At 37.5% G+C, this 13,592-nt stretch overlaps 1 protein-coding gene across 2 annotated transcripts in view; it reads right to left on the bottom strand.

The window, feature by feature from the left end:
* FAM117B (family with sequence similarity 117 member B) overlaps positions 1-13,592 on the bottom strand; it is an 87,812-nt gene that overhangs the window by 43,234 nt on the left and 30,986 nt on the right. For both annotated transcript variants that reach the window (XM_049887897.1, XM_049887898.1), the window contains exons 2-3: positions 7,817-7,968; positions 131-223 (exon numbers count right to left, since the gene is read on the bottom strand). In XM_049887897.1, coding sequence (XP_049743854.1) covers positions 131-223; positions 7,817-7,968 — 245 coding nt within the window. The remainder of the gene's footprint in view (positions 1-130; positions 224-7,816; positions 7,969-13,592) is intronic.

Raw genomic sequence — 13,592 nt, 5'->3', positions numbered from 1 at the left:
TTCTGTTGCTAGTTATCAAGTTAAAAAGAAAAATCAATGACTAGGCAAATCATTGCTGCCCACACCTTCAAGGAACTAGCCAACAAACATCTAATTTCCACACCCACTTCCTTGGAACCATTTTCCTGACCTCCTTAAGTTGATCTGTACTGCCCCAGGATGCTGAACGCTTGTGAGATCCTTTCTTCTTTTCAGCATACTCTTCAGCCCATGCACTTTCTGTCTGCAATGGAAAAAAGAGGGAAGGGGTATTTTAATAAAATAATCATTTAACAATAATGTACAGCATATTTTTCTATTATAAAATACATTTCCATTACAGAAATAGTAACACCAGCACAAACTGTTTTACTTCATATGAAAACCAGTTTTCCAATTTCAGGTACCACAACTGGAAATACATTTATAAACTTAATGTGTATCTAATGAAAGAGCGGCCGATGTGGAAATTAGCTCATTTGGAATTAGATCTGTTCTATACAGCCTAAGAACACAGCATTAGATTCAAAGGACAGAAATTATGGGGAGGCAGGTTCCTATGCAATGTAAGAACTTTCTTCAATTGGCGATTTTCTTGGTAAGTCTATTTCAAGAATTTTAACAAACTTGGCTCCATAAGCTTGTGACATCTTCATTCAAGAGCTCTTTCAGGCTTACTCAAGAAAGGCAAAACTACTGAGAAGCAACTGCAGACTTTACACTGAGGTCACTGGGTTAGGATCTGAAAAAAAAGATTCTAACATTATCCTTTTCTCCTAATATTATACTCTCATTTCAACCAGTACATCAAAGTTTTATTCAAAATAACAAATGTAACCAAAAAAGTAATAAAAAAAAATGCTGATCCATCTCTTCAGCACTTTTATTATACTTAAGATATAATTTTTTAGTGTTGCTTAAATCTGTTAAGAAAACTCTGGTGGTATAGTGGTTAAGAGCTACAGCTGCTAACCAAAAGGTCAACTGTTCAAACCCACTAGGCGCTCCTTGGAAACCCTATGGGGCAGTTCTACTCTGTCCTATAGGGGCACTATAAGTCGGAATCAACTCAACAGCAATATCTATTAAACATGCAAAATAATTTTTTTTTTTTTTTTTTGCTACAGATTCCAGGTTATTCTTCCAAAAAGGAAACAACCTCTAAATAAATTTGCAGATTTATAAACAGCTATCTTAAGTAATGGAAACCCTGGTGGTGTAGTGGTTAAGTGCTACGGCTCTTAACCAAGAGGTCAGCAGTTCGAATCCGCCAGGCGTTCCTTGGAAACTCTACAGGGCAGTTCTACTCTGTCCTATGGGGTCGCTATGAGTCGGAATCGACTAGACAGCAGTGGGTTTTGGGTTTTGGATCTTAAGTAATTTAGCCCTCCAGTTTACCAAATCTTTAATTTGATTAGGTTTTAATCATAGGACATCCTGTAAAGTTTCCAGACCCAGATGACAATTTCAAGCTAAGTCCCAAATTGGAAAAATAAAAGCAATAATCAAAATCAGCCTCTGAGGGGAAAAAAAAAATTAGCCTCTGAAGTGTAGGGGTTCCAAGAGAAAAGAATAACATAAGATTTTTTAATGCAAAAGATGACTGGTTATGCAAAAAAGAAAACAAGTAAACAAAAGAAAAAAGAAAGAAAACCAAACAACACAGTCACAAATTCAGGACCAAGTCACCTGTAAGGAAAACAGGCCTATAAGGTTAAGGAAGTTGAGAAAAGAATACCCTTTGAATCAGAAGAATCCCAAATAATCCAACCATACATACACTTTTTCTTTCCCTAAATTGATATATGTAATCAGCAAATAGAAAAAGCACCCTCTGGAAAGAAGGCAGTTTAAATTAAATTAATAGAACTGGTAAAAATTACAATCTTTTTGAAGGGCAAACTGGCACATGGTCAGATTAGAATCTTTTAATGAAGATTGTTTGTGGGGAGAGAGGGCAGAGGCAGCAGAGGTTGGTGGTGGTGTAGTATTAAGCTGTGTACCAAACTCTGAAGCAGGAATAGCAAATCAATCTTGTAGGCAATTAGTTTTGTAGACCATCCCCGATCCACTCACAATGGAATGCTGTAGCACTGGGTTAGAAAGATTCTCAGGCTATCTGAGCTCACAGGGAATGAGTAGTATCTGCCAAAGAAACAGAAAGGAACAAAAAAAAAAAGAGGGGAGAAGAATGGTAACACATTTTTGCTATCTTTGTGTCAAGAAATTATGCTAATAATCACATACAGTAAAACCTTAATCATTCATTCATTCTGATGGCCAAAGTAAATAGTAGAGCAGCAGGTGGGGTAGGAGGGGACATTAACATCTTTAAAAACTTGTTCCCATATTCCTAACTTTTTTGATACTGTCTTTCGCTTTATTTTCCAGAACCGTCCATCCCCATTTCCCACTTCCCTGCCAGGAACTGGAAAGGACCTTCGAGTCTTATATAATTATTTCACAAATGAAAAACCAGGGCTCAGAGAGGCAACATGATCTAACTTGTCAAAGTCTACAGAAACTTTCTGAAAGAACTCATCTATAATATAAGATAAACTGTTTCCACTACACTGTCTGCTAGAAAAGAAAGCAATAATAAAATTCTGGACCGGGGGTAGTAACTGCCTGATACAAGTGCCCCCAGCCTCTTACCAGAGACAGAAACGGCTAGTCAGTCATAGCAATCTGTAGCCTAAATCTTTTTCAACATAATTCTCCAGGAAGCCAAGTGAAATTGAGCAAATTGACAGAGGAGATAAAACCTTATGTGTCATCTTTGTTCTAATCTCATAAAAATCAGAGGTAATACTTTTTATAGCAAACATTTATTGAATGCTTACTATGTGCCAGACACTGTTCTAAATGCTTTACATGTATTTCCTTGTTTAATCCTCATAATAACCTTGTTATTATGATATCAAAAAAAACCAAACCCAGTGCTGTCGAGTCGATTGCGACCCTATAGGACAGAGTAGAACTGCCCCATAGAGTTTCCAAGGAGCGCCGCCTGGCGGATTCAAACTGCCGACCCTTTGGTTAGCAGCTGTAGCACTTAACCACTACGCCACCAGGGTTTCCGTTATTATGATAGGTATTATGTTTTTCCCATTTCACAAAGGGGAAACAGAGACACAGAGGTGTTAAGAAAGTGCCTGAGGATAGTGAGTAGCAGAGCAAGTTCTGCTCCAGAACCTGAGGTCTTAACTATTACAGCTATATTGTAATAAGCACAGAGGCAAGGAGAAAAGTAAGGTGGGGAGGCGGGGGGTGCTAACCTCTGTAAAGTTGTCCTTCAGAACAGAAATCATGTGAAACAAACATCCACAGACAGGTAATTCAGAGTTGATAAATAAGAAACTGTACCCTAAACTACAATCATTGCCACAAGAAGTACAACTTAAGTATTTAATCAATATCACATGAAAACACATATGACAACTAAAGTAAGACAGCATTAATACCAGAATCCAGGAATGCTGCTAGTCAATAGCCCTGAAGTGTTTACCCAGCTTAGTCGGTACATAACAGGACCCATAAGGAGATGCCCGGCATAACAGGCCTTGGACAAATTAAGACTGGATTTTATTCTAAAACATACTCTGTAACTCAGGTATACGAAGTCTTTCCAAAGGGGAGAGAATTTGTTTCAAACGGAAGTGTTGGGCCTTATTTCTTACTGGTATGTGGGTTAGAAAGGAGTAAAAAACTGTAAGATTTATATGCAGTATATGAATACACACACACCCCAACTCAATTTTTAAAAGCAAATTAAGACAGCCATCAGTATATAAAAAGATTTTCAACCTCTCTTAAAAAAAAAAAAAAAAGGCAGATAAAAACAAGATAATTTTTCACCCATCAGATTAACAAAGATTCATCCAATCCTAATATGAAATAGGGTAGGGGCATTAATTTGTGCTCCATGAGCCAAATATTCCCACAAGACTCCGAGTGGGGCCTATCAGAGATGTTTGGCAAAAAAAATTGACTTAATTAACTAGCATGCATAAGTTAGAAAAATCTAGTATCTTCCAATAAAGAATCTGAAAACTTCTGATTAGTCATGTTAGTGCTAAATTCACTTGCCAGTAGCTGGAGCGCCCAGCTACTACTGCATTATTCCTTAGGAGATTCTGCATGTGAACCTTACAAGCAAGATTAATAGTATGACAATTATAAATTGTCTTTTTATTTGTACCCTTAACAGTCCCAATCTGGGAACATTTAGAAGTTGAAGAAAACATAGAGTTTATTTACACTTCAATTCAGTGTAGTCAGAGCTAGGTCATATCAAGTTGCTATACTCACTGAACTGCTTCTACAGATCAATGAGCTCCCAGTGGCTTATAAAATTGTTTATTCTTACTAATATAACAAAATATCTAACTCACTGAACCTGAAACTGCAAGGGAAATAAAGAACACTGTAAAAATATTTAAGGAAATATATCCACTCAAATTTAAATGGAATTTGTGGATTAAGCAGAAATCAAGTAGAGGCTACACTCATTTTCCATTACTACACTTTTCTAAACTCAGCAAAGTTACAGATTTTGAGCAATTTCAGAGCTGTGTAGAACTCTTCAGGTAAAGAAAGTAACAACTTCAGAAAAAAGCTCATTACTTTTGATGAGTACAGACTATGCATTTAAGTTTCTGTAGTTGCCATTAGAGTATAAACCTCAAGGTAATCTCAAATCCCAAACATCTGCTGTAACAGGGGGCTCACTTTTAAAAGTATCAGAATAGCAAACCAACTATGCCCACAAAGAACACCTAGAATTTTGGAAACCAACGTGCAAAGCCAAAAACCACCCCAAAGTGCATTTACTTGTCTCTGTAAAAGTGCATTCTCTCATAAAATCCTCGGATCAAGCAACCATCAGTGATATAAATATGAAGTCTAAATTGAGATGCACTTCAGCTGATTTTCAATAATCAGTATTAAGAATCTTTTATATCTTTACATGATTTTCATCGTTTATTAACGATAAGGCTGTAACTGTTTCACTCATTCAATTCTTGGCAAATATTCCTTGGGTGCTTATCCTATGCCAGGCACTGTACCGAGTCCTAGGGTTGGAATACCAGCAATGAACAAGCCAGACACAGCCCCTGCCTTCACGGCAATCACAGTATAATGAGTATGAGAAACATTAAATAAATGATGACACGAAAATTTAAGTATAATTGTGGTAAGTGCTATGAAGGAAAGTACACCAAACTAAGATGCAGCAATTAACTGGCTATATGATCTTGGACCTAAGTTTCTTCATCTGTAAAATTAGGGATAGTCCTGAATGATCTTTTGTTGTTGTTAGGTATTGTCAAGTTGGTTCCAACTCATAGCGACCCTATGTACCAACAGAAGGAAGTATTGCCAGTCCTGCACCATCCTCACAATCTCTGTTAAGCTTGAGCCCATTGTTGCAGCCACTGTGTCAATCCATCCATCTTCTTGAGGGTCTTCCTCTTTTTCGCTGACCCTCTACTTTACCAAGCATGATGTCCTTCTCCAGGGACCGCTCCTCCTGATAACATGTCCAAAGTACCTGAGATGAAATCTTGCCATTCTTGCTCCTAAGACGCATTCTGTCTGTACTTCTTCCAACAAAGATTTGTTCGTTCTTCTGGCAGTACGTGGTATATTCGGTATTCTTTGCCAACACTATAATTCAAAGGCATCAATTCTTCTTCAGTCTTCCTTATTCATTGTCCAGCTTTCGCATGCATATGAGGCAATTGAAAACACCATGGCTTGGGTCAGGCACACCTTAGTCTCAAAGTGACACCTTTGCTTTTTAAAATGGATGTTAGCAGCTGTTTCTTCTCATTTCGAGTCATGCTACGTCAGCAAATGAAGGTCCTGAAAGCTTTATTCCATCCACGTCATTAAGGTCCCTGGTGGCGCAGTGGTTAAGAGATCAGCTGCTAACCAAAAAGTCAGCAATTCAAATCCACCAGCCGCTCCTTGGAAACCCTACAGGGCAGTTCTACTCTGTCCTGTGAAAAACAAAAAACCCACCTGCCGTCGCGTCGATTAAGTCGGAATCGGCTTGTCAGCAGTGGGTTTGGTTTTTGTTTTTTCCCTACTTTGAGGAGGCAGCTCTTCCTCAGTCATATTTTTAGTGCCTTTCCAACCTGAGGGGCTCATCTTCCAGCACTGTACCAGACAGTGTTCCAACCTGAGGGGCTCATCTTCCAGCACTGTACTAGACGGTGTTCCACTGCTATTCAGAAGGGTTTCGTTGGCCAATTTTTTCAGAAGTAGACTGCCAGGTCCTTCTTCTTAGCCTGTCCTAGTCTGAAAGCTCCACTGAAACCTGTCCACCATGGGTGACCCTGTTGGTATTTGAAATACCAGTGGCACAGCTTCCAGCATCACAGCAACACACAATCCACCACAGTATGACAGACTGATGGACAAAAATGATTTTTTAAGGCCTCTTTAGTTAACGAATTTTATAAATCTAAAAGTACAAAACTTTGCTTCCAGAGTCCTTTTGGCAGGATATTTATTTTCAATCTTTGCTTGAAAACGTCCTTTCATACCTACAAGAATCCACCATGGACTGGATCCTGCATGCTCTACACTTAAATACCATCTTACAAATGATACAGTGCATAGGGAGTTTCTGGTCGTGGCACTATGAACTCATCATAGTCCTCATGTTAGGATATCTGGTGCTTACTATGGGAATGTCTTTGTCAAATGAAGACTGCATACTTCTCATACTTGAACTTGCTCTTCTTTGGGCACTTTTACTCAGTATATGAACATTACGGTGTGACACTGGAGAGGACAAGTCAAAGGCAAGCAACAGCACTATAGTGTCAATCTTCAGAATGAACCTCCAACATAACCCAGGCTGCAAGAGCCAGAACACCTGCCTGTAATCCATTTTTGTATGTATAGCCTGGCCTCAAATGTATTTTATTCACTCTTCTCAAACCTGAAATAAATTTTAGTTTTTAAGCTATAAAAAAAAAAAAAGTACAGTATGTAAAATAATTTATCATTAAATCTCCACTTATACCCAAAAGCATATAAGGCAGATAAAATAAAGTTACAGGTAAGATTTCATTTTAATCAGCTCCATGAGACATGTATACTAGTGAGATTTTGTTACAATAAACAGACACTAAGAAATCATATTAACCAGGTGGTGCAGTGATTAAAAGAGTTTAGCTGCTAACCCAAAGGTCGGCAGTTCGAATTCACCAGGTGCTCCCTGGAAACCCTATGGGGCAGGTCTACTCTGTCCTCTAAGGTCTCTATAAGTTGGAATCAACTCAAGGGCCACAGGTTTGATTTTTGGCTTAGGAGCTATATCTGAAGTCACATATAGAATCTATCAGCAGTATAATATAATTCACACTTTTACAGGTACCATCTCCCCACACATGAAGATTTTTGACATAAAAATATAAGATTACATGGAAAGTAAAGCAATGCTTACTGTTACAAATTTTTCAGTCTAAATTCTATATAATAAATGTATCCTGTGTTCTAAACTAACTATAAATAACAACCGGGGGCTAGGGGAGAGGGGCAGTGTGTGCATAAATTATCTGTATGTAGCAGTGTGTGCATAAATTATCTGTATGTACCAGAATTACCTTAGGATCTGTTTTAAATGCACATCCTCAGCCCCCACCCTATACCCTACTACAGAATATCTGGAGGTCAGGCCTGGGAACGTGCACTTTTAATAAGCTTCTCAGGTAATTCTAATACACACCAACGTTTTAAGGATCACAGAGTAGAACAAATCAGATTCTGAGAAATGGCCTCAGAGTGAAACACGTCGGGGTAAGAACTGTAATGAACCTACCTGTGTGGCTTTGTCCCTCATGCAAGGTGCAGCTTGCCCATGACTATCACGAGGCCAGTGCCCTGCAAGGTATGGAGCAGCAAGTGTATCCAGAGAGGAAGTGCGGCGGATAATACTGGAAGGGCTTGAAGAAGGCGGTCGTGTTTTGTCACCTAGATTTAAGACAAAAACATTTATTAAAAAAAAAAAAAGATTAGGAAGAAAACAAAGCAGAAACTGAGTTTTAAACTATAAATTCTAGCTTAAATATAGAGAATAAGCAACTGAAAGGAACAAGCTATTGATACACCTAACTTGGATAAATCTCCAGGGAATTATGCTGAGTGAAAAGAGCCATCCCCAAAGGTTACACACGTATGATTTCATTTATATAACATTTTTAAATAAAAAAAATTTTAGAAATGGAGGAAATGTTAGTGGTTGCCAGGGGTTAGGGACAGAGGAGAGGGGATGAAAAAGCAGGAGACAGGCAGGTATTGTTATAAAAGGGAACCATGAGGGACCTTTGTGGTACTGAAACTCCTCAGTATCTTGACTGTGGTGGTATATACTCAGACAGATACAAGAGATTAAACTGTATAGAATTTAATATACACATACACACACAAATAAGTACAAGTAAAACTGAAAAAATTTGAATAAGATCAGTGGATTGTATCAACATCAGTTTTCTGGTTGTGATATTAGGCTACAGCTTTGTAAAATGTTCCCATTGAGGGAAATAAAAGATCTCTCCATTATTTCTTATAGCTACATATGAATCTACAATTATCTCTATAAAAAACAGGATGGAAAACAAACATAGCTACACATTTTTTTAAATGTTCACCTTGGTTTTAATTGCACAATATGTAAAATAATTTATCATTAAATCTCCATTTATACCCAAAAGGATATAAGGCAGTTAAGATAAAGTAACACGTAAAACTTCATTTTAATCAGCTCCATAACACAAATATACTAGTGAGATTTTATTACAATAAACAGACACTAAGAAATCATATTAACCAGGTAGTAGGAGCTATATCTGAAGTCACATATATAAAAATCTAAAAAAAAAATCCCATTTCAATCTACAGGACATGGATTTAGATGTAAATCAAAAATAAAAACAAAAAAAATTAGAGGTAATGAGAAATTAGAGGTGATGCAGGAGAAACAACGAGCATTATAGTCTGTTATTAAAAAATAAATGGAAAAAAGCACATTTCAGCTCTTATTCCCTTCTTCTATTTATTATCTCTTATTACCTATTATCTGTTGACTAACATAAAATCAATGATTTCAAGTTCATTTATAAATATTCATTAAAGACTAATTGTATGCAAAGCTTTGTAGGAAACAGATGGAGATGCCACCCTCAAACATCAAATAAGCCATTAGGGGAGATAAGGCCAAAGCGGTTGTAATTCAAAGCAGAAAACTCGTAAGTGCCATTACTGGTTACAGGACAATGATTGACAAATTAAAACATTTGTTGAAAAGGTAACTCATTACATAGAATTTAGGATAACCAAATCTGGGTAAGCTCAGTTTCTAATCGCAAATTGCCAACACGCGGAACTAGCTTTGCTGTAACAAAAATTTTTAAAGGACACCTATATTCACTATTCATAATGCACAGAAAAGAGTTTGCTTGCCAACAATTAATAAATTAACCAGTTATTTGGAAAGAAGTGCTTATTATACTATCCACTTAAAATTTATTCAGCTGAGATGTGTAATAATTTAATCTACTCCATAAAAATGTTATCACAGACTTAAATATCATGTATGCTCAAGAAACTCTCCCCTGCTGCAGGGCTGACCTAAAATGCAGCTCTTGTCACATCATATAGCTCCCATTTAAGAACTAACAACCAGTCTTTACTGACTCCTACAAATAAAGCCAGATCCTTTACTCCTTAGCCTAGCATTTAAGTACCTTTAACAACTAGGTGTGTAAATCCAAATCTGAGAATCCCTTCCTAAGAAAGCAGCATTTAAATAAAGACCCTAAGGAGGTGTATGTGTAAAGGTGGGGGAAAAAAAATCAGACAGATTTGAAAAAGAAAAAAAAAAACTGTTAACAAGCAAATATAATCACTAAAATTAAAACTTGACAGATAGGTTAGACAGAAGATTGGATGCAGCTTAACAGAGTATTAGTGAGCTGGGAGACAAAGAGAAATTACTCAAAAAATACCACAAAAAGAGACAAAAAAGTTGAAAGAGAACTTGGAAGAGAAAACTAATGAGATATTTATTGCAACATATGTGCAATACAAATTCCAGGAGAGAAAAGAGAGAGGCAATATTCAAAGAGATAATGATTGAGAGTTTTTCAGAACTGATGAAAGACATGAATCTTCAGAACGAAGTCTGAAGCTCTAGATTCTGTAGTGAAACTGCAGAATGCAAAAAAAATTAAAAACAGCACAAGAGAAAAAGGATCAGCAATTAATTCTCATCAACAGTAACTGAGGACAAAAAGATAATGGAATAACTTCAAATGGTCAGAAAATAACTATTAGTCTAGGATTCTATACTCGGCTATACTATTATCCAAGAGTTACGATGAAACAAACTCATTCTCAGACAAATACTGAGATTTACCATGCAAAAAAACTCTACAAAAATTACAGGGAGACTGAAACACTTACACACTGCCGGTGGGAATGTAAAATGGTACAACCACTTCAGAAATTGATTTGGCACTTCCTTAAAAAGCTAGAAATAGAAGTACCTTTTGATCCAGCAATCCCACTCCTTGGAATATATCCTAGAGAAATAAAACAGCTGCTACATGAATAGATATAAGCACACCCATGTTCACTGCACCACTGTTTACAATAGCAAAAAGATGGAAACAACCTAGGTGGCCATTAAGAGATGAATGGACAAACAAATTATGGTATATTCACACAATGGAATACTATGCAACAATAAAGAAAAAGGATGAATCCACTAAATATCTCACAACATGGATGAACCTGGAAGGCATTACGCTGAGTGAAATTAGTCAGCTGCAAAAGGATAAATATTATATGAGATCACTATTATAAGAACTCAAGAAAAGGTTTAAACACAAAAGAAAACATTCTTTGGTGGTTACGAGGGTGGGGAGGAAGGGAAAGGGGAATTCGCCAACTAGATAGCAGACAAGGATTATCTTAGGTGAAAGGAAGGACAACACATAATACAGGGAAGTTAGCATAACTGGACGAAAGCAAAAGCTAAGAAGTTTCCTGAACACAACCAAACATGTTGAGGGACCGAGTACCAGGGGTGGGAGTCTAGGGACCATGGTTTCAGGGGACATCTACGTCAACTGGCATAACAAAGTTTATTAAGAAAATGTTCCGCATTCCACTTTGGTGACTGGCATCTGGGATCTTAAAAGCTAGCAAGCAGCCACCTAAGATGCATCAATTGGTCCCGACCTACCTGGAGCAAAGGAGAATGAAGAACACCAAAGACACCAGGAAAATATTAGCCCAAGAGACAAAATAGGCCACATTAACCAGAGATTCCATCAGCCTAAGACCAGAAGAACTAGATGGTGCCCGGTTACTACCAATGACCCCCCTGACAGGGAACACAACACAGAGTCCCTGATGGAGCAGGAGAAAAGTGGGATGCAGAACTCAAATTCTAGTAAAAAGACCAATCTTAATGGTCTGACTGAGACTAGAGGAACCCCAGGAGATATGGCCCCCAGACACTCTGTTAACCCAGAACTAAAATCATTCCTGAAGCCAATCTTCAGACAAAGATTAGACTGGACTATGAAACATAAAATACTCGTGAAGAGTTTGCTGCTTAATTCGAGTAGATATACAATCCTAAATAAATGGGCAGCTCCTGTCCGGAGGCGAGATGAAGAAGCAGAAAGGGATAGGAGCTGGTTTAATGGACATGGGCAACCCGGGGTGGAAAGCAGAAGTGTGCTGTCACATTACAGGGATAGCAACTAGGGTCACATAACAATGAGTGTATGAATTTTTATATGAGAAGCTAACTTAAACTGCAAAACTTTCACCTGAAGTACAATTAAAAAAAAAAAGTTTACCTAAAGGAAGGTACCACAGAAAGAAGGACATCGAAACTGCGAAGAAGAAGGGAGTTTAAGAAGCATGGACAAGCAAAGAAAGAAACTAGTTGATAAATTTAAATAAGCATTTACAGTAAAAATGAAAATAACAGTAACAATAACTAGGAAGTTTAAAAAAACTAAACCAAACTAATATACTACATGACAACATGAGAGTTCAGATGGGGGTGACTGCAGTAAAGATTGAGAAAGCCAGGACTCTATTTTAGCCTAGAGAATAATATTTAGGTTTTGGCACTAACTCCGAAAATACTATAAACAAATGCCAATAATCATCTCCAAACTCTTACCCGATGGTAATTTTCCCTAATGCCCTCCAGTACTAGGAAACTTTCGTCCACTTTTTGGGCTACTTTTTGATCTTCTGAAACCTCTTGATCATAATAACCCTATATTGGGCGGGGCTATATGTCTTCCAGATTACCATTAGTGCTCTCCTCAAGCAGCAAATGAAAGAGACCTGGTGATTGTGAGAGCGAGACTGGAGCAGGAAAAGAGGAAAAGCCCTGAGAACTAATGGAAATGATATCAGAGAACACACTTGAAAAGACTGAAGGGTTAAAGGGAAAGAGCTATAGAGAATGGGGACATTTACTAGCATAAAACAGAAAAAAGGAAAGAAGGAACAAATGTCTGCCTTATAATATACGTAAAAACACACCAACCACGAAGTGTCAAAGCTTAGAGATTAGCCACTAATTTAATCATTTACATTTGTGTACCATTTGAGAAACAGGTATTATTCTGATTTGTAAAATGGGGCAGGGCAGGTGTGGGTTGGAGGGAATAAGTGGGCTGACACATAGAGAAGTCAATAGCTAGTTATAACAACACTAAGATTTAAATCCAGGTTTCTCAGGGTTCTTTCCACAACATGGATTTTGCCTCTCTTTTTGAGACAATGGGGGCAGTTCTGTGCCTATTAAATTTCTATCCATAAAAAATAGGAGGATCAAAAAAATTCCTGCTCTTCAGTTTGACAGGAAATTGAATGCCATGGTATAATACAGAACAACAATCAGAGCAGGCTCACCAATCTGGTTTCCCAGTCTGCATCAAAGCAACAAAATTTCTTTAGGATGTTTATTAAAACTGCACATTCCTGGTTTCCTGGACCCTATCCTAGACCTACCAAATCAGAATCTTGAGGGGTGGGAGCCAGAAATTTTCTATAGAATTTATGTATCCCTGGTATCCAATAAAACCCTGTGCGCTACTCCTTTTTGTTTATAAGCTGCATTGTTGCTTTATAGTTTTCAGGGAACTATGAGGGCACGCTGAAAATAAAACAGGAAGCTGCAAATTATCAGAAAACGAAAAAACTATTGACAATCTTTCATAGTATTTATTATCAATATCTAAAGGTATATAATACAGGCGCTTAGCAATCATCCTATTCCAGACACCAACAGAAACTTTTACAGAGGAGAAACTAAGGAACATAATTTCCTGACACTTGACATCAGTCCAAAAGAGAGCTCTGAAGACTTAAGTTTATTAACATCTTGTTCATTGACTCCTTGCCTTTGAGATTATCCTAGGAGACCCATAAACAACCAAATCAACTCAAATACCAAACACCAGCTTTGTATCAGGGACAGGTTTAATTTCCGAGCAAACAAAAGGAGTGCTGACAATACATGAGTATTAATTGTGGGACAGTCAATGCAAATTACAACAGTA

The sequence above is a fragment of the Elephas maximus genome, chromosome 6 (assembly GCF_024166365.1).
Source record: "Elephas maximus indicus isolate mEleMax1 chromosome 6, mEleMax1 primary haplotype, whole genome shotgun sequence".
Taxonomy (NCBI): domain Eukaryota; kingdom Metazoa; phylum Chordata; class Mammalia; order Proboscidea; family Elephantidae; genus Elephas; species Elephas maximus.
This window is presented reverse-complemented; position numbering and strand designations above follow the sequence as displayed.